The sequence below is a fragment of the Varroa destructor genome, unplaced genomic scaffold (genome assembly GCF_002443255.2).
Source record: "Varroa destructor unplaced genomic scaffold, Vdes_3.0 BEIS01000002.1, whole genome shotgun sequence".
Taxonomy (NCBI): Eukaryota; Metazoa; Arthropoda; class Arachnida; order Mesostigmata; family Varroidae; genus Varroa; species Varroa destructor.
This window is the reverse complement of record NW_019211455.1, coordinates 35,687,161-35,708,432: the sequence shown is the minus strand read 5'-3', so window position 1 is coordinate 35,708,432 and position 21,272 is coordinate 35,687,161. Positions and strand designations below refer to the sequence as shown.

General features: G+C 42.4%; 1 protein-coding gene and 2 long non-coding RNA genes across 7 annotated transcripts in view; 1 reads left to right on the top strand and 2 right to left on the bottom strand.

Annotated features, from left to right (window-relative positions):
• LOC111243946 (uncharacterized) overlaps positions 1–15,043 on the top strand; it is a 29,160-nt gene extending 14,117 nt beyond the window's left edge. For 2 of the 4 annotated variants that reach the window (XR_015321354.1, XR_015321351.1), the window contains exon 5: positions 2,429–2,443. This is a non-coding gene — a long non-coding RNA (uncharacterized LOC111243946). Of the gene's footprint in view, positions 1–2,428; positions 2,444–13,609; positions 13,682–13,936 lie in introns of those variants that run through there. The other 2 variants (XR_002670674.2, XR_015321345.1) reach the window with 2 other exon arrangements.
• Positions 1–20,155, bottom strand: part of TfAP-2 (transcription factor AP-2) — a 174,794-nt gene extending 154,639 nt beyond the window's left edge. Inside the window, exon 1 of the mRNA XM_022790331.2 lies at positions 19,127–20,155. Coding sequence (XP_022646066.1) covers positions 19,127–19,177 — 51 coding nt within the window. The 5' untranslated portion in view covers positions 19,178–20,155. The remainder of the gene's footprint in view (positions 1–19,126) is intronic.
• LOC147757729 (uncharacterized) lies at positions 55–4,376 on the bottom strand. 2 transcript variants are annotated; one of them, XR_015321355.1, is made up of 2 exons: positions 3,969–4,376; positions 55–1,635 (listed from the first exon to the last, which is right to left on the bottom strand). It is a non-coding gene; the product is annotated as an uncharacterized LOC147757729 (long non-coding RNA). The 2 variants fall into 2 exon arrangements; XR_015321356.1 differs by lacking the exon at positions 55–1,635 and adding an exon at positions 2,252–2,783.
• Positions 20,156–21,272: the final 1,117 nt, after the last annotated feature.

The window sequence follows — 21,272 nt, the reverse complement described above, 5'->3', positions numbered from 1 at the left end:
GATGATCGGTATATATGAAATCTTAATAATTCGATAGTGTTGTAGCTGCTCTGATGGTTATCATAATTATCGACTACAACAACGTAAAAATAGCTAAATGGTAGCTATAAAACGAAGAGACGAGTTAAAATTGTATTAAAACGCAGAGTTCTCCCGAATTTCACTTCAAAAGCTGCTTCAAAAGGATTTGATATTAATTGTTTGATAACCCAAAATATTGAATTGGCCACGCTGGTTTGTAACTCCTTTCTCTGCTATTTCATCGCTCAGACTTTGAATTTTGGCATAAAGCTTTAAAAACCTTAGTTTTTTTCCGGCTACTATTTACTTCTCTAAGTTCAGACTCCACTTCCTTAAAACAAAATAGGTAATATATGTAGATCGAGAGAGAGAGGGGGGAGAGAAAGTATTAGAGCAGTTCATTATGTCAATAGGTACATCTATTTTTTAGTGCCGCGGGAATTTTAGTTTGCAATTAATCTATGAGCACAGTAATCATAAAACATAAATCGACTGCAATCTTTTGCAAATTTCCGTAGCATTCATATTGCATCTCTTGGCTTAGCAAAGGTGTTCTTGAATCGAACGGAACCTCTTGCGTTACCATACAGAAGTGCTTCGGAGTAGTTAATTATCCTCTTGACGGACTGGACTTAATTTTTTGAGCTATCTGAAAAACCGATCCCTTCCATTCGTCCACTATCATCTTCTTCAGGCGGGTTCGCTTTGAAGTCGTACTAAAGGAACTCAAACATACGACAAAGAACGATCAGTCTTCCTGTATCCCGCACTTCAAAGTACCAATGTCCGATCGTTGTCCTGTCTGTGTGAATGGCTCAAGTTTTTTGGATGTAGACACTTCAGGAAGGATATGATGCAGCAGAAACAAGAGTATGCGAAGGTACAGCACTCAACTCAGAATCGGCCCTGCTTGAATCTGTACAGGCAGCGGAGGACCGTTTATACTGCTAGCCTTTAACTTTTGACTATCTTATCAATACGAGCTTGTTAATCCTTTTGCACGCCAGACAAAATAGTGTAGGTGCATTTGTCGTTTTACTGTAGTGTCTGTTCGTCCTCTGTCAATTCAACTTTCCGTTATAACTCTGGAATTTGATTTAAAGATGTTCGTAAGCAATTGCTGAAATGTCCACAAAGCAATTGCTGCAGACTTCGAGGCTTGCTTCCAAACCAACTAGCAGTGGCATTTTTCAGCCGGCCCGTCCAAATCAATTCAACTGTAAATATCTTTCCGCCCCTTTGGGTTCTGATGACAGATTTCTCATCCTCTCTGTTGTCCACTGTCACTCTCTTAGAGAGTTTCACTGCTGTTCATGTACAAGTGAATAGCACCCCGATGTTCTCTATTCGCGTTCCTGTCGCCTCCTGGTTCGTCTCGTCAAATTTCATCGTTCACTGAGATTGCAATCCCGACGCTTGGCCGAATCCAGATGGGGGTCATACCTTCAAACTGGCACCGTCGCTGTTACCGGCACTGTTGTCGTCTCCGCCTGAAGTGGGCACTTGCTTGTGGCACGCTCTACCTTTTCCGCGCTGCGCGTCAGCGAACCGGGAGCTAGAGCGCGACGAATGTGAAGAATGACTGCTGCGCCTATGGCCAGTAGCGAACTACACCTAGGAACATCAGAGCGAACGCTTGATTTAATTCGAAATTACATAATCAGTCTCTCATAAGCCATAAAGCTGACGACGATGATGGTGGTGATGAACACCAGAGCTAGCCGAATCTAAGACAGGTGCTTCGAAAGCTAGCCAGATTTTCTGATTACAAATCCATACATATATGGCATATACCAGACAGCAAATAGTGTTCAATATCGTGCCCAGAGCTAAATCGCTACTGGCTCAGGTTAAAGATAAGCAATCATCTCACCAACGAAAGAAGCGAGATCTTGATTTCGCCACTTCGCACTTTTGCGCTTGTGATTATTGTCGGTAGACAGTAATCGTTCCTACTGCGTCAACATAGCCCAATTCATGTTATAATTTACTAGCGAAGTGAAAAACATGTGCTATCGTAGCGACCGTGTATCTTTGCCACCTCACATGCCAATAACCAGGTTCAATGTAATCTAGGCAAGGAAACAGTGTGGTACCTCTACGTGCATCTAAGTAGATTCATGGATATCAGTACAAGGCCCATGTAGTGCATCCATCAATAATAATAATAATAGAGTATTATACACAAAGCCACTCGTATCTTACAATATTCATTCAAATAAAACCTCCCTTTGCAAAAGCCAATACCTTGCTAAATCTTCATTTACTTTGATTCTCACGGTCAGAGCATACGATTGTTACAGTGAATACAATATAATCAGTTTGACGATCATACGCCGGTGAAAAGAGCCGTTGAGACTTCAACGGGCCACCATTTAGCCGTTTGTTGGACGACGTTTTCTTTCAGCTGAGTGATTATCCCTTCAACGCTCCTATTGCTAAATGGTATCTTCATGTCGCTATAGATGGACAGCTACTGCCTACCCTAAGGAGAAGCTAAGGATGAAAATCAAGAGAGCATGAAATCGTCATGATCTCCCATCGTCCGGATTAACTATCCGCTGGATATACGCGTCCGCATGTACGTCTGTTGTCCCCTCTCGTCGCTCTCTCAGTATGTATCCGTCCGTCGCTGTCCTTGTGGAACTCCATTGACATACCTAATTCCTTTTGCTTTGCGTTGAATTCAAGTTAAAACTTTACGATCAGGAAGCACTGTGAAGTAACGATTTGCAATCTCAGTTGCTGAGATCGGGAAGAATCTATGGAGGATACAGCAAAAATGAGTGAAACAAAGCCGGTAGTTTTTTAGTCATAAATTAAAAAGAGCGATCATTTCTATTTATCAAAAGATGTATACATAGAAACGACACCTACTTATTTCTATATGTAAATGTGGTTATTGACGAAAAATCTGTATACATTTTTTGCTTTTACAGATATACACGGTCATATTACATATAGTTGAAGTCAAGCTCTGCATCGAGGCAGAAGTAAGCAGTTTCCATGTATATATCTAACAAGAGACCGTTATTTTCAGTTATTACATATACAGAAATATATATTTGCCCATTTTCTCTATATGTACACAAGCTATCGAAAAATTTATTCAGCACAGACCTCAAATTCAATTAAAAACTGCCCTCTAATCCTCTCCCTCTCCACCCCCTCTTATTAAAATTGCAAGTATTATTTAAACCATTTTAATACGATAAAACACATATGCATTTTTAAATTTGTTTAGATAATGGTATTCCTGGGTTCTGTGGGAACTTACCAAAGACTTCTGCAAAAAGCGGAGATTCTGCAATATATATATATATATATATAATGGCACTACCTTCTATCTAAAATGGGGACTGAATGGATCCTCAGTGCAGAAAGTCTAAATACAATAATTAAGACTAATAAGATTAATAACTAGGTTAGAATGTTTAAAATCACAGAGAAATTCTTATAGTCAGCAGTCCAGATGCGTTCCTTCTCACACACAAACGCTCTCTGTTTCGAATTTGACGTCCGGTTTCGCCGTTAAGCGTAGCTCCATCAGGCGACTGGCTCCCAGCATGAAACGAACCATGTATCTATGCCTGGGTCGGAACCGAGACCACAACGTGTTCCAAAGATTAGCGGGCAAATACGTTTCCCACTAAGCTACCACGGGAACACAAACTCTAGTTTTAATTTTCTAGTTCTCTGTGAGGCAACGTATTGCTGCTGCTGCTGCTATTCCAGAGTATCAATAAGCAAACTTCTTCTTTTGTTATTATAGGCAAAAATTCGAAAAACTACTTAGCGACCTCAACCGCTATTAATTTTGCTTTACTGTTTCATTTTATATTTCTAGTGCCTTTCGTATGCGCTTGTATTGGCGTTCTAATATAGCTCATCTCCGTTATCTGAGAGCTAAAAGGACGGCTTATCGGAGAATCCTATCTAAAACCTACCGCATGTCTCACTGCGGCAACGGCGCACAGAAGCCTGATGGTTGGGGAGATCCTTCATATAAAGCCACCACATAGCGAAACGAGTAATATTTCGGGCTAACTGTTCTTAGCGAGTTCTAGTTGTTCCCAACACCAAATGGATGAGCATTTCAGTTGCTCTGTACCATAAAAGCTCAATCCGCATTTGGCTAGCCCAGCTGTTTGCAAGAAAGCGAATCAACGAATGTTACGATTTGTCGCAATTGGATTTACGAAAGGATCATCTCTTATCCTCAAACGATAATTGGGCATATGCATCGTTTTACTATTGGCGGTTCGTGAGAGCTGGAGTATTGCGAACAAGCGGACCGTCTACAAAGCACTGAGTTGGCCTTTTTCTAGTTCGTTGATCCTAGACAGGGCAGGTAAAAATACAAAAGATCGACTATTATCTAGCTTCTTTTTTCACGAAGCAATAACGAATTTCAACTGCGACAATCCCCAGCCGATTCAGCAGCGGCGACGCCAAACAATACATCAAATAGGAGTGACACGCTTCGTCCAGTCCGATCACGTCGTTTACGGCGTACGCAAATCTATTGCAAAGGGTAGTCTTCTTCTCGAAGCGGCGCGACTATCAGTTATAGAGACGATACAGTCCTGCAGTAATATTTGTTTGTCGCTCACTATTTGTTTCAATACAACCAACTATAGACGATAGTGACAAATGGATTATTTATGACTTCATGTGGAAAATCAATCTAAGAAAAATAATTGCTTTTCCGTGGGAAGCACAGGATGCAAAACGACAAATTCATTGAAGAACAATTGAGCTAACACTGTTTTGATAACTACCTTTTGTTAATGATCGAATTCTGCGAATAGTGAGAGCGACGCAGAAGCGCACAATTTTTTTATATTGTTCTTTTTTTCGAACGTTTTCACATCGTTGTCAACTCAAAAAGTGGTAACGTGCGACATACCATGTCGTTCTTGTCATGCACACTTACGTCGAACTCGTACTTCGTTAAACGACCAAAAAGGCAGCTTGGATACTTAGGTACGTTTAACAATCTGGCATCTATTAGAATCCTTCCATCTATTAGAATTCCTTCCTGAATCAATTCCAACGTTCGGAGTATTATAATATAGAGAAAGTCGTCAAGCAACAGCAGAGCATTCCCTTCGCATTTGAGTACGATGGTACTAGTGTTTCTGGCGGGATTTTTTTTTAAAAATTTCGATTTTCAATTTGCCTTATAACCTTGTCTGGAAAATGTGAATCTCCGGTGTAACTGATTCAAGCCTTAAAATGCATTTAAAGCAATGCCTAATCGCTTAGGTACTGGGCATAAAATTCGAAATATTTGAACTTCTGAGTATAAGCAGTAACGAATCTGGCGTTGCATTTTGGATCACCTCCACCTAGGACAAAATTTAACTAGGACAAGATAATCCACGTTTCTCACTGGAAGCTAGCTAGCTAGCTAGCTAGACGTCTTCAAATTTCGTGCTTGAAGCTATTCTGGTGATGGTAATATGAAATAAGTATATTATAGTACCTATCGAATAGGTGAAGCATGATCCATAATGTTACGATATGTGCCAAAAATTAGTGCTTATTGTCCATCTGTAATTGCTAAAAGTATGTGTGAGTTAAATAAAAAAGGCATTACGACTATAACGATGAGGCGGTGATGTGCAACACAATGCTCCTTTGCCGCTGAAAAAGGTAAATGTAATACACGCGGTGCGCTAGGATTAGTAAGGTAAATCTTCCTACAGGTACTTCCTCAAGGAACTTGGTAGACGACAGCTTCAGTAAAATCGCCAGGATATGCTAAAGATGGTTAACATTTATTGAATAGCATTGTCGACGAAAACGTGCACGTGTTCCTGTAGATTCGTTCACCTTCGGGGCTGGACCTGCTCAGCTACTGCGCTCACACATTTTGCTTAGATGGGTGTAGTTTTGGTCAACTGCCGATCATTATTTACTCCAGAGTGGTTAAAATAATTTTGAAGCGAGTTCTCAGAGAAGGATTCTTCAACAAGGTACAAGTGAACATCCTCTTGCCGTACATATATGGGCATCTGCAAAACATATGGTAACAGGTCATATCTAAGTAACTGTATGTTTTGAGTTTTACACGCAGTACTGCCGTCAAGCATTGCTTCCTGTACAGAACGAAGTCTGTTTTGGGGCTAAACTATTTTTGTGTTGCTTCAGTCAGGAAGCAACACGTGGCTACTCCACCATCACGTGGATAGCAACTCATATCTTGGTTTATTTCAATTCTTCGTTCCGTTGTATTCTTTTTTTCAGTAAACAGGTTCATATGCTCTCTTGCTGCTTTCTAATATTTATGCATTTTGACGTCGAGCGTTCTTCTTCTATACTATCTATATTCTTATACTAACGAACGCTAGTGTCTTCAAACACCCGACACTTAGTAACGTGTAATCAACCACCATGAATAGGGTGCCGGTAAATGACAACTTGGTGGCAAACATTTTACCATGAGCTTCGTCTACTTCCCTGATCAGATAGAAATCTGTTGGCACTAGTCAGAAAATGTTGCGGCTTTTAAAGTCGCATCAAACCGTCTATCAGTTTTGTGAACTAGTTCTTGTCTTTGCATCCGACGGGGTTACCGACACGGCGGCAGCTACTGCAAATTGTTTCAAAGTAATCAACAGCGGTATCCGGCGAGAGTTATTTACCGCGTTTTCCACCAAATTTAAAGTATCTAAGACAGTTAAAAACGAACGTTTTCTACACATCAGAAATCTGAGATTCGTCACAATGTGGCACGGAATCATTTCCAAAGATGGCCATGTTATACCTAATTTGGACGGCAAATTTCCAATATTCGTACCTCAGCGATGGTGCAAAAGACCGGCTCATATTTCCAGAGTATCGATTCTAAAACGAGCCAATGAAGATACGTCCGCATAGCTAAACGAACACAGTTCGAGCGTGTCCAAAAGGAAACACCTCGAACACAAACTTTTTCGAAAGGAACTGAAAGTGAACGTGTCAATGGCGGACGGGTGGTCCTGCGTGATTCTGTTTACCGAAGCTGACACTGGGGAGATTGAAACTAACACCGCTGCACTTAAGGCCAATGGTCATTGAAGTCCATTACCGACATAGGTACTTACGGCTACCTCTTTGCTGACCATGTCCACCCTTGAGTGTAAGAGAGCATATAATATTGCCAGTTTTTCCCAAGGAACCTGAAAGCTCGATGTCTACGGGAATGACGAATGACCTTCTAATTACCCATTCATATCTCAAAAGCAACGGGATGATTCCGTATTTCATAAGAAGTTAATGAGCATGTTCTAAATGCAAGTAATAATACTTCAACTAAAGAATAATAAAAATATTTGCTTCTGACGATTTTTTCCTTGAATAAAATTAATGTAGAGATTCTTTGGCGGCAAATTTGCTCCTGGCTGTTTGCCAAACCTCTAATTATTAGTTACAAACAAGTGTGTCTTTGCCATGCTCTGGGTTCTTGTTGCTCTTTTTTAAAACCCCAATTCTGAAACTTGCAATTAGCAAAAACGTATCGACTGTTATACGCAACTAATTGGCCTTTAGCAGGTGACAGAATAATAGAAAGAAGAAACTTGAACTAATTGTCAAGGTTTTGTAGTCAGCACAGTAGGTCTTCGTTGTTTTCTTCGAACGAGGCCAGTGTTTCGATGAATTTCCTAACACGTTAAACACGCTCATTAACATCGAACCCTATTTTCGAAAGGCTCGCACTGAACTACTAAGTGAGGTGTCATCTTAAAGCTGCTAGCCCAACAGTAGGATTTGTCACGGTTGTTTTCCATGCAGTAGTTGTATAAGTGAATCATAACTACGATTAAGAATAACCGGGCAATTTTGTTAAATTGTTGTGTGCGCTGTTCAACGAGCTGTGGAACCTTCGGCTGCTTGTCGGTCTTAACAGCATGCGAACAATTAAGCTTAGATTTCTGCTAAAACCAACCAGATCTCGTCCATCTGCAGTACCGACATCTTTTCTGACTACTTATATAGCTCATCAGTTTACCAGACATCTCGCGCGCAACGTATCACTGTCCGCATATCTCAAGAAGAACTTTCTATTCACTGCTCCGGTTGACAAGAGCAGAAGCGTACGTTATCATAGGTAAACTTCAAGTTTTCACCGTGCGTCTGTGTCGGTGTCATGCATTCACTAAAGGAATCTCGACGACTTGATATGTAGCTAACTAAACAATTCAGTATTTTTTTAAACTGACCATTGTTAGTGACGTATTACATCAAAGTAACCTTGACAGATACTGCATGTGATGCGGTGCCTCACTATACACCATTGCTAACAGCTCCCCTAATTATGATTGTAAATACCACAACCGTTAGGAAGTCTACCATACCAAAAGAACATTATCGTAAGTAACGTCGTTCATTCAGGTGGCGTCTAATTATTGTTACCAGATGACGACGCTCTGGATGGACATTATATATGTATACGAAAGGAGCTATGCTACAAAAATCCTAAAGCGTCAATGTTTCCTCACGATCCATCTGAACGGAAGACAACTGGGTTAAACTACTAGTTAAAAAGGTTCGCGGGGCTAATACCGACAACATGCTGGCGTAGTGTGGCGTAGCAGACGGAATTCATATATTTAATGTTTAAACTAAAATTTTCAAGGTGCCCGAAATAACTGCTAAATTTATTCGCGCGTCAACAGCAGAACAACTGACAAATGAGCACAGGTAAAAAGAAGAACAAAGCACGCTCAGATGCGACTTAAGTTAGGCCACTACAGTCAAATAAAATTCGTTCTAAGATCAACATAGTGTAAACAACATTTTCTAGCAGACGTAATTAACTGAGGACGGACCGATCTGTGCCACGCATAAACAGGCACGATTCTACAAGTCTAAACTGTATAAACGACGAGCATTCGGGTGCGATAAAAAAGATGCCACTTCAAATCGTTTTCTCTGAGCATGGTACCGTAAACCTAATTTAACATTGACACTCTTTTTTTGCCTTGGACGTGGGACTCAGAGTGCGCAATTTTTTCTGTAACCCTGAAGCTTTGAAAATGGCCAAAAAACTTCACAAACAAGCAAAATGACTCTCCATTTATTAACATAGTCTAGCGTAGATGACTGAATATTTTCGAGGTATGGAAACGGGAATTTGGTACGGTTAAGCCCAAATCTTGTATGTAGCCCTATAATAGATAGAGCCCGTAGAAAAAAAAAAAATATTCATCGCTTACAGATTCCCTACAATGGAAAATGAATTGTTAGCTAATGAGACTGCTTATTGGACTCTTAAAATATAGTGAAGGAAACTACAATAACTCTGTACATCTCTACACATATCCATCCATTACGAACAAAATTTATGTACGCTTTTTTGTAAGTAAGCTTTTTTCTCGCTTCTGCATTTGCTGTCTATAGGTTACAGTTGAAAAACTGAGACACAGTAACCTATAACGTATCGTTAAGAATAACTAGATGTATTGATTTTTAAACGGTTTTCTATTTGACAAATATTAGAGTCGGAACCATATTATAGAACGTTCGTTTTTAAGGTCGGCACACGCCATCAGGACGTGTCTATCTGACTCATCTGACTGCATCTCTATCGCAAAGGCTCTCAAGATCGGCAGCAAAAGACTGGCAAAAGTCATTGTTGACAGATAATCAGACTCAGTCAATAGCAACCAAACCGGTCATAAATAGACAGAGAAAGGCAGACCATGGCAATGCTTGCCTGCTCCCGATTTCCGACTGAACTTTTTGACCGACATCTGGTTTCGATGCTAGCTCCTACAGGGAGCACTAATAATGATAATAACGATCGTCTTGCGTCCTTCACTATAGCTATCTACACATTGTTCGTATCTACGTGCGATTTTCGAAATACTCTGCTGAATCAATCACATCTCTACTTTAATGGCCACACTTTTGAGCAATTTATAAGAAAATTTATTGACTGAGATTGTTCATGAATTTAGATGTCAATGCGTATTATGTCTATTATAACTGACTAATAACTTTATTAATAACAATTTACGGCAACCGTTCGACACTGCAACTGACATAGAAATGCCTGCAAAACGATTTGTATTTATCAGATGTGTTACATGGTTCGCTTTAGAAACAAGCTATATAAACGCAATGAACAGTATAACAACAGTATTTTGCAGTATGATGATGATGACGATGATGATAAACTTACGTTTTTGCTATATGCGTATAGATATGTGCGTTTAAACGTAATTATTTGACGAATTGTACATTTTGTAACACCAAGGTGAACTCTAGTCCTTTTATAGTTCATCACATCAATTTTGGTATAATGACTTTAATTGCCCTTATGCGAGCAGAAAGCCACTATGGACTAAAGTTTCCGCTTAGGATAGTTAAAAACTATGGACTAAAATAAAGGGCTGTATCATCTAAAGTCATATCGTCAAATTTAGCCTCATAACTTGTCCAAATGCAAAGGCAAATTGGCACCCTTTGTCAACGTGGTGAGCGACCTCAGCGAATTTGAGCCTACTATTGTATCAACAAGTATTATATGGACACAGCGCATCTGCAACTGTGACATGCGTATTTTTGTTTTTCTCAATGTCGCTGTGTCTGCTATAAATCTCCTATTTTGTCTTCCGCTTGTAAACAGCGTCCTTTTTCTCAGGGAGGCGCGGTGGGGCGAGAATCGGAGTAGCTGGCGAGCAGCAGCAGCAGCAGCAGCTGGTTGCATCGGACGGGGGCGGGCAGGCGGGCCGATGAATGGATGAATAGAAGCAAATTTCGTTTTGGATAAAGAAGTAGGTAACGGAGAAGAGAGCGATAGAATTAGTGACAGAATGAGGTTCACTGGCCCGATAAAACATCTCCGATGAGAAAAGTAAGTACACGAAACACCAGCGGGTATCTTCATCCGCGCCTCTGTTCGCGGCCCACATCTTTATTCCGTTCCCCCTATGACATCACACGAACACCCCGGTCGGATATTTGGTCCTGGAGCGGGACACCTCAATTCAACCATGTCTACCCCTCATCAGCGGCATTCGACTCACTAAACAGGTTGTTCTCGAACTCGGTGAACGGCTCGCTAAATCAAAAGGAACCAGAAAGACCGGAACTCCTCGAAAAACGCTGAAGATGCCTAAACAAACTGAGTGCAACCTTCAGTGCTATCGGCGTTGTGTGAGCAGTTCCATGTCAACACACACGAGGACCAAGAGTTTGTTGTACGCATGGTTAGATAGTGCATATAACCTTGTGCTGTTTAGGTGGCATGTGTGTGACCGAGGTGCCCCCACGTGTTTGTCTATGTGTGTGTAGTCACTATATTGGTGGCTGGAGTGTGTGGCCAAAGATATATGCGTACGGGTGTTAGATGTCGGTGGGACACTTGTTCAATAGTGGCGACTGAGCAGGTTCACTGAATTGGGGGAGCGAATACGCCTCATGTTGCCGGTGGGGGGTGCGGCTGGTGACAGCGGCCGCTGGGGATCTTGGTCGCAGTGGTAGCTAAGAGGAGCGAAGTACGGCGCGCTCACGCTTGGTTGGATTTGCACTTCTCCCTTCCCCTCTCTCGCGCCCCCTTTCGAACCCTCAGCGCTCGTGCCCTGCTTGGACATCATGTATAATGTTAGCAAGTGGTACATACAAGTACGAGTAGACGGCAACACTTAGCGAAGGCCGCTTTGATATAGGGCTGTCCCTAATAGCCCAGAGAGGTGTGAAATGCCGTACAGAGTTGGGACACTATGGTGACTGAACGATGTTAGAACACGAGCAGGAGTGATCGATTGTTCGGGTGAGACTCGTAACACACCACGGAACGGGTGCGTGTGTGTGAAGTTCTACCAACCACTAATTTTCGACTTCATATGATCGTCTTAACACGTGTGAAAAGGGCTATGTTTCAGGCAGTTAAAAAGCGATGCGGAACATGTAACACCTCAAAAAATAAATCGAAATGCTTCCTGGTGGTTGGCGTCGACCATGCAAATTAATTCCAAAGTTCAAACAATATTTTTTTGATAGTCGTCTTTGCAGTGCACCAGCCTTTGGCAAAGGTTATGGTAAGCTGATCAGACAGTTACTGTCTGATCCGTACTGATACCCTGAACCGGCGACTAATTCATTCGGAATAGATGGAAACGTTGTTTTGCTGCATCAAGAAAGGGCTAATTTCGAAGACCACACGCGATGCAATTTGCAACAGTTAATTACCATATAGTTAACACATAAGCAATTTCCTCTAAATAAACACAAGCACTATCTTTCACACAATTTTCTCAACGACGCTTCGTATGGTACAATTGCTTGCTATGTCCATAGCTAGCTTAGCAAATAAAATTACTCAATACAGTTTATCGAAAAACAGAGATTGTCACGTTCATTACTTCCAATGGCAATCAAATGAAGCCCTTTCAATCCGTTTTTCCGTTTGCTGTAACTAAAACACAGCTTCGATCAACCTAGGAGCTAAGCATTACAAGCACAAGTTCGCAAAGTGTGCCTAACGTAAAAAACATGTGGTGAACATTTGGGCACTACAACGGTTTTATCGAAGTTCGTAGGGCGGATATCCCACAGGTAATATTGCGCGTCTCATAACCATATTTCTTGAAAGCCATTTATGAACTGCAAGCAAGGAGCAAAACATACATTATAATGTTCCATAGATACATAGTGTAATTCTAACCTATATGTTAGGTAGTTGTCAACAGAAAGGGCGACCCTGTAGGCTACCGAACTCGTATACATATCAGCGATTTGGTGCATAGAGTGAACGTTAGGCACTCAAAAGAAATTAACGGACGTCTTACACGAGTCATTGTTTAGACAATTAGAAATTTTAAGGTTTCTAGAATAGGCTAGCAGCCTCCATCGGGCATGAATTGAAGCATCTTTAGCAACGTTAGAAACAGCCTGGCAACGACATGGACCATTGTCTCACCCACTTTCCGCAGCAGGAAAATTAGAACTTACATTATAATTGGCCGTCAAGTCGATAGATAGTATTAACCTTTATTTGAGGCGATCTAGCATTTTGTCTGCGGAGAATATACGATTATAATATTAGAATAGAATAAAATCGAACAAAATTAATGGGTCACATCCGCCGCTGCCTCATTCGCCTGAAATCGATTCCTATAGCACACCCCGGTAGTCAGTCCATCCTTGAAACAAGTAAGTAATTCTGAGGTAACAACAAAGAGTATAGTGGTAAGCCAAAGTCACAAAAAAATCATAGAAGCGACATATATTGATGGGCTTTTTCCCGTTACTCGATGCAAACGAGAATCAGAATACGATATTACCAGCAGCACCATGATGTGATGATTTCCTTCCGCACAGAAAGCGCCCATGGCTTTGCTTCTTCTGACACTATCAGCGCAGCCTGTCGAATGTTCTATGCCTGTTGTATGTTGCGGCGACCAAAGTGCAAATGTTACTCAGGCTTGGTAGATCTGTCTCTTTATAAGAGGTGTACCTTTATACATACGAGATTCCCTATCTAACCCTATCGTATTCTACACATCTACCGGTATCTGTATACCTGTCTACTGCTGCAGTAGAAAATAGTGTAACTGTTTCTTTTCTGCTTACTTCGTTGAAACGTTACTCGCAGTGTCGGAGATTGATTTCTAACGGAAGTGGCTCCCGGGACGTGTCGTCATGGCGACATTCACCAATGCCTACAGTAAGCAAGGTTCTTTCAAGTTTTTCATGTCTAATGATAGCGCAAGTAGCGTAGATAGTCACAATTCCCCGCCGCGGTATAGTAAATACCTAACGCTGTTTTCGTCGACCAGCCACTAGTCAGAATCAGCGGATCAGGCGACGAACGCTAGTAGCCTCACGGATGGGTCTGGCTTTGCTTCGCCTTAATGTCGTCCTGCAATCTTTTACAACGACGGACAAATAAGGCAAATAAGATGTTTTCGTACTCTTTTAGGTCACGACGCCGCCTCGGGGAAGTTGTTCGCACCAGCATGGGACAAAAGCGATGCTTAAGTCGAATCGTTCTCGCTGGCTGAAATTAGAAGATCAAAGCATCGGGAGAGCATCTATCTGTCTACGCTGATGTGACTTAGGTGGCACTGGGTTAGCCTACTAGACTAAACTAATCGATAGGACTGAAGTGCGGCGAAGATTAGCAATTCTCAGCAGGCAGTAACGAGGGAACCTTTGCGAAAGAATTATACAAGAGCTTCAATCCGTGGTAATTGCTTACACAAACCGAATAAGATTTATGTTCGTCCTTGCCTCTTTGCGGAGCTGACTTTATCTATTGCAATTATATAACATAGAATTTCTATATTTTCAAAAAAAGTTTATTTCCTCCAAAGATTGTCACCGTCCACGATTACCCTTTGACTATGTGACGGTGAACTGGGTTCAGGAGAACATGTTTACTTCCCGGTGCATACAGATTATTTTATGAATATCTGGACCCACGCAAGTGACAAGTAGTTGACAAAGTGTAAGAAATAAGAATAAATGTCGTTATAATAATGAAAAAGACATGTTGCCATATGAGTTTTACAGGACAGAAACATTAACTAGGAAAAGCGGCGACATTGCGCGAGGTGCTGTATGATATAGTCTCGATTATTTGAAGGTTCACAAAATGCTTTCAATTTAATTGTTCGTGAACTTATCTTACCACCTGTCATGAAAAAACTGCCAAAAATGGTTACTTCTGGAGCCCTGACAGACATATCACTATGTAGACAATTCTTCTAATAACATAAGTTGATAGGAGAGTTATCCTAATGTAATTTACGGACCGTTCATAGCTAATTTTCTTTGTTAAGAAGTGCCATACTTAACAGCTCAATAACTTCACAGCAGCTACTAAATCTCCATGTCACTCGGAACTTTGTAACGTTCGAATCGCTACTGAGAACCGACATTTTTTAAATTAATAGGTTACGATTCACTGTGTCACCTGTACAATGAGTATTGAAATAAACGCAGTGGACTGCATTATGATGCTTCTCACTGCGGCCTGATTTCGTGTAGACTTCTACTAGTTGAATGTACCTTGATTTCCTTCTGTTAAATCCTGTCCTGGGAGGGGGGGGGGGATTGAAGGCGCAGGCCAGTGCGGAGAGGTGGATATATGATTTACAAGAATATCTTCCATAACATTTCAAAATATAGACTTCTTCGCAATAGAACAACAATTCTCGGCAATGGAACGCAGTCTGTTTTTTGTAAACTACAGTGTTCTCTCGAAGGGCTGAGGATATGAGGTGGACACGAAACAATTGCACGCCGCCATTGTTTGGAAACATTATGTAGGGCATATTCGCGGAGATTAAATAACTTAGTAGAGGGGATGAACGGTAGCGTGTATGGAACTATTCCTAAAGGCGCACCCACACTGTCAAAATCAATTTCGCAATAATTGATAGCATTACATATGCTTAACTTGGATGACTATTATTCAGTGAAAATTAATGTTTGTGAACTTGAATTGATTCGCAGGTTTCAGCCCGCACCCTCTTTTTTTTTTTGTTAATTAATTTGGCTAGTCCGATCCGTTAATTTTATCTTATTATTAGAGTCAATTATTAATATAGGAATTATCCTGTTTCAAACAACCTGTCTACCTAGTCATCAACCCACCCTAATATAAATAAATTTTAACCGCGTCACATCTAGCCTAACATAAAGTTTGATGACTTACAATTATTCGGTGGCAATTCCTGAACCCCATTATCCCTCCGCAGTAATTTCCCCTTTAGAGAGTCTCCTCGTCTTATTGAAGTATGAAACCTCACTTGTACTGCAAGCTTTCCATTCGCTATGGTATTTTAAGTAAATACGTTCTCGAACGTGGAACACTGCCTTTTTTTATAATGTATTTGTAATAAACTAAGCCGCTAAATTCGCACTCGAAGTATGATCGTTTTACAATAATTCACGATATTGTGAGGTGTAGGGTGAGTGAGGGACAGCTTCCCAGAATTCAGTGAATATGTGCCTAACGAACATGCCATCACCAATTTGGTTCAAGTCCTTTTAGATGCAATGGCGTTTTACTAAATCGCATAACGATTGAAGTGCATGTGTATTAATGCATGTCATTAAAACGCTTATCCTACAAATAAAGTTTATCATTTTATGATGTAATGCTATAGATCGCTAGAAACAACACGCGACGGGAACACTTTAAAGCAGGAAACAGAAGAATCTTTGAAGAACAATAGCAGCCCCGCTAGGTACAGATATGAACTTGAGTGCAAACGGCTACTAGCTTAGTAACTTATTTTAGCCATTTATAGGGGGCAGAGGCTACCGTTCGAGGTACTTATCTTCGTAACTACATTTTTACGCTTAGTCTTTCGTGAGCGATTTAGCTTTCCTTCGGTAACTGCATCTTTCCCTTGAGGCATCGAGCACAAAAGCTTTCGCGATATCCTGAGCAACGGCGACAGTAGTAAACTTTCCATTGTTTGTATCTTGTGGTTGTATTGGTAAGCTATACAAGCCGCCGCCGCCGCCGCCGCTGCTGTTAATGCATAAGGTCTAGGGCAGCTGTAGCGGACTACTTATCACGTGTCTTATAGCGATGGCAATGGTCGTCTTTTCGAGGTGGAACAAATTGGGAGCGGTCGCAGATGATGATACAAACGATGATGATGAAATGACACCTTCACCGAACGCAGCGGCAGCCGCTACGGAGTCCAACTATCTTCCGATGGCGGCGCTAGCAGACAACTGCGACTTCCACTGTCGCCCTTGTACTACACTACCACTATCACTGTCGAATCCGTACGAGCGGGTAGATGATCTCGCCTTTTGATGACGGTGTCATTTATACTCCTATATGAAGTGAGATAGATGTCCATCATCTTGCATCTTGTCACGCTAGTCAGCAAAACCAAGCTGAGCAGAGTAGGGTGACAACGAGATGGTGTTCGGTTTCGTCCAGATCATAATGGCCACCCCCCTCCGGTATCTATCTCTATCTAGTATCATCGCCATCAAGATCAGCGCCAGCATCATCATGATCATTAGCAGCAGTAGCAACATCAACACCATTGTGTGTATGTGAAGTGTCAGAGTTTTTAACATTTTAGAGTTTGAAACTGAGCGAAGAGATGAGACGAGATCAGACCAGTCAGAGAAATCTGGTCGCCGCATCGCCGTTTCTCTCCTTCGCCTTGAAGCCAACAGGAGGAAAGAAAGGAGACTGGTAGCGCGAACAAGAGCCGCAATGACATCAGCTCTACTTGAATTGGCAGAGGAGTGAGTGTCGAGACAAGAAGCATAGTCGAGTCGAGAGGGGTCTTCACACGGCCGGCCGGCCGGCCGTTCAGGCACCCCTCTCCCGCCTGCATAGTTGACAGACTCGTCGAACAGGCCTCGCTAGATGGTCACATAGGAGATGTGCGTACGCGGCCAGCTTAGAGTGCTCTTCATCGATGGTGCTTTACCCCTACTGTAGAGGATTGATTTCAGTGATATCTGCCGGGCTAGTAGTCGCCTAAATCTATCCAGAAGCGCGACTAGAGTACGAGAAGATGATCATGGCGTGCGGGTCAGGTCAGTCGAGAAGAAGATAAAGATGTCAAGTAGACGGACGAACAGCAGCGAAGCGTAGAAGTAGCACTGGATAAGGACAATAGTCAAACTCCCGTGAAATATCCGGTTGTTCGGTTTCATATCTGCTCTTCTCTAAACGGAATCGGTTCTAATCTTGTTGGAATTTTAGACATAGTGACAAAACAGCGGGTTTACATTGTTAAAAGCTCCCCCTTACATGTAATGATACCACATTTACCACTGTTACGAAACGCAGACATAACAGCAGCGGTAACGGATGCTTCTCATCGTTGCCATCGTACGTCGTGCAGAGTATTCTAGTATTGACGTATGGAGTGCGGGTTTGTCGGGGAAAAATACAAGTGTATACGTACCATCACATATTTTACATAAAATATCAGACTTGCTATCAATGAGCTAATGTTCTAGAAAATTGCTTGAATTCGTATGAAGAAATTACTACTAAATTTATTATATATACTTATTTGGAACGCTTACCTGGTATAACATATTTTGGCAAGAAATGATTAATTAAATAACTTCAGTTCATTTGTATATTACGTTCCAAACAAATCGCTTTGTTTGCAGTGTATAGCTTAGATTGAGAATATTTAAAAACTTGATCTCAGTCTTCAAGGGAATGTAAGAACATATTTTCTAGTAAGTTTCAGGATCGCCGATGTTTATCCTACTGCTAAAAGTTGACATTTATAATCTGGCAGACATAACTTTGGGGAATACGTGACTATATGGAAAATGCGGCTTCGATGGGGACACTGAGAAGACGCTCGTGTCGGTTCTGCCAGTCGGGCCGGCCAGTTACTTCAGCAAGCTCTAGCTGTGGACGGTAGTAACAAAATATAGTTTTTGAAATAGTGACTGTTAACCATAAGTTACACTTCATTCCGGCACAAAAAGTGATAGGTCTTTTTATCGATTAGTATTAGCCGATGAGGGATGCTTCAATTGAAGGGACTCCCACCAATAGAAGATCGTAAAAGCCTAAAATAATCAGGTTAAAATTTGGCTTTGAAAAACTTGCCAGATTGGGCTATCGCAGTGGCAAAGACACATGCCTGCTTAAATTAATGAAATGATGATCCATTTAGGTAGGCTCGCACAGGAACACCGAAAGATATTTAATCAATCGAACCCTGTTTGGATTACTGGTCAGACTCTAGCAAGATACTCGACCGTTTCAGAAAACTCTTGCCTCATTACTTTTTATTGTCTCGCCATTCCAGTAGCCCCATTAATCATTGACTGACACTAAATGGGAAAGCAGGCTTAATAAGGAAAGGTTTTAAGCAATTTCTTTTTAAGCCTCCAAAAATCAAACGTATTAAGTTAAAATGACTTACTGTTTATGTCTATATTTTCCACACAATCGTAGATTTTTCGAAATGATGTTTCTGAGCCAAAACAGTATTATTCTTGACTACAGAGGGTGTTAACAGTCTTCCTTTAACACTGTGCAATTTTTCGGCTGGATTTCGCTAGAGATCATTTGAAAGTGATTACTAGTAGTAATGATAAATTGCGCTCTTAGCTTTTTATATGTTAATAAAATCTTGGAATTTACACGTACCTGCCAGGATGCAGCGGCGGCGCTGCAAGAATCGAGGGCGAGGAAAGACATCGTTGATTCCCGATACGATAACTGAATAATCACTGGACGATATAGATTGGCCTCCTGGATCCCACACAAGCACGCCACAAGGCTTTCGGCAAACACACAAGACACGAGACAAAACGCGCTATTGGATGCAAGCTTTCCTTTGTAATATTGCGCGTTGTCGTCCAGCACTACTAAGACAATAACATATTGCCAACGGTATGCACGTGATTTTCGGCACACCTGCCAGGCGTCGTTAGTATGGGACACTAAACAAAACCATATACAATAAGGTCACCGGGCTATCGGCGATGCCTGCTATCCGCCCCGGGCCAACTTCAGCCGTTTCAGCAGCTTTACTCAGCTGCTCCGACTGACGACACATGCAGTAGCCAACCCGGAAACCGGGGCTTAGGCTCAGGGCGCGGCCTCTATCATGGCGGCGGACTCCAAATCAAACATCCGTCGGCACGCTCTTCAGGCAGCGGACAGGCAGTCAGGCATAGGTCTGTGTGTCCGATAGCCCTGGCACACCCTCGTCCTTTGGCCGCGCAAGCCGTTTGGCCGCTTCCAGTTGCTTTTGCTGGAACTAGCGTTGCTCTAGCTGCAGCAGCTACACCTTCACTAAACCGGCTGTTTCCATTAGATTCAAATCCATCTCACTATTTTCTTCACACATGCGCACATTTCTACTGCTAGATCATACAGTCGTGGCTCACTGCATCTAGCCTGTTCGTGTCCTTGTCAAACACCATGGGTAGTTTTTGTGACGTCCCTCTACTCGTGTCCCTCGTAATCGTACTCCAGTTTGTTGTTCTTGTGCAAATCTAAAACAACTATCTTTAGTGCTCGTAATCAAGCCTGTTAGAGTAATGGGAAACACCTAAGGCTGCTCCTGAGCGACCTGTGGTAGTCAATGAACACTGACGAAACCGCCTGAAGCTGGTGCCTAAAGAATCCGCTGCCGCCTCAAGCTTGAGATCTGCTGCTGCCGTGCGGCGGACGTAACGTCAACTAGAGTTAGCCTCACTGACTGCCATATAGGAGCTTGCTGGATCTGGGCGCCGCCGGAGTACGCTGCTAGGGAAAAGTGCTGGGGCCAACAGCAGATGGCTTGCTGGGGGCCACATCCACGGCGGCCTGCTGCTGCTGCTGCTGCGGTAGCGGCGGCTGCCGTTAGGCGCTAAGAGGATGACTGGGCGCCCAGCGGGGCAGGGGCACAGGCGGAGCCTGCGAACAACAAGCTCCTCCCACTCGCTGCACACAGCTCCCTCTGTCCCCAGAAAAACCCCTTTGAAAAGCAGCTTTCGGAACGGTACAGAGGCGCCCCCTTCGCCTTTCCACCTACTACACTACCCGCCATCTCCACAAGGATAAGGCTCCCAAGCTTCCTTCATGTCTCCCCCTTAGATAGCGCTGCCGCCGAGAACCCCTCCTTTTCCCAACAGAATCCCATAATGCCCCCTGACGGCTCCATCTCATCTCTTGCCCATTCGCCAGCGCCATCACTACCCCTTGCCAAGCTCTTTTAGCATCTCCTTCAACCCTCGATACTGTCCCCCCAGCCAGCCTAGTCGGTTTATCTGGGTCGACTAAAGATGGAGCAGAACGATGATGGTGTGGGCAGACCATCGGACGAGGGATGAGAAGAGAGGTGGTATTTGGTTTTGAGTCGGGAGCCCAAACCGAAGGTAGTGGGAAACTGACGGGAAGCTTCGAGGGAGAGCCAACGACAGGGTTACTGGGGTTGAAACAGGGCGAATTGCTGTCAAACAAGCTTAAATTTGTCGCCATTTTTTTCAGGATGGTGGCACCAGTAACGGCCGGACAACGGTTGTCATGTCCATGGTGACCACAGAGAGTCACGGTCTTTTCTTTGTAGTCTTTTAAGACTGGCATTTTCAATGTTCCAAGAAAATCAGGACAGGAGTAAGGAAGTAGCCCAGTGGTGTGCAAAAACTTACATTGGGACGTATTCGATAAATTCTGCTCCGTATTAGGTTCTTTTGGTTGGATTAAAGACAACTTGATCATGATTGTCTTGCTTCATGATTGATTTGTATCTTCAAGTAATCATCGTATGTTCTGTAAGCATTTTTTTGCCTATATTTTCCTACGT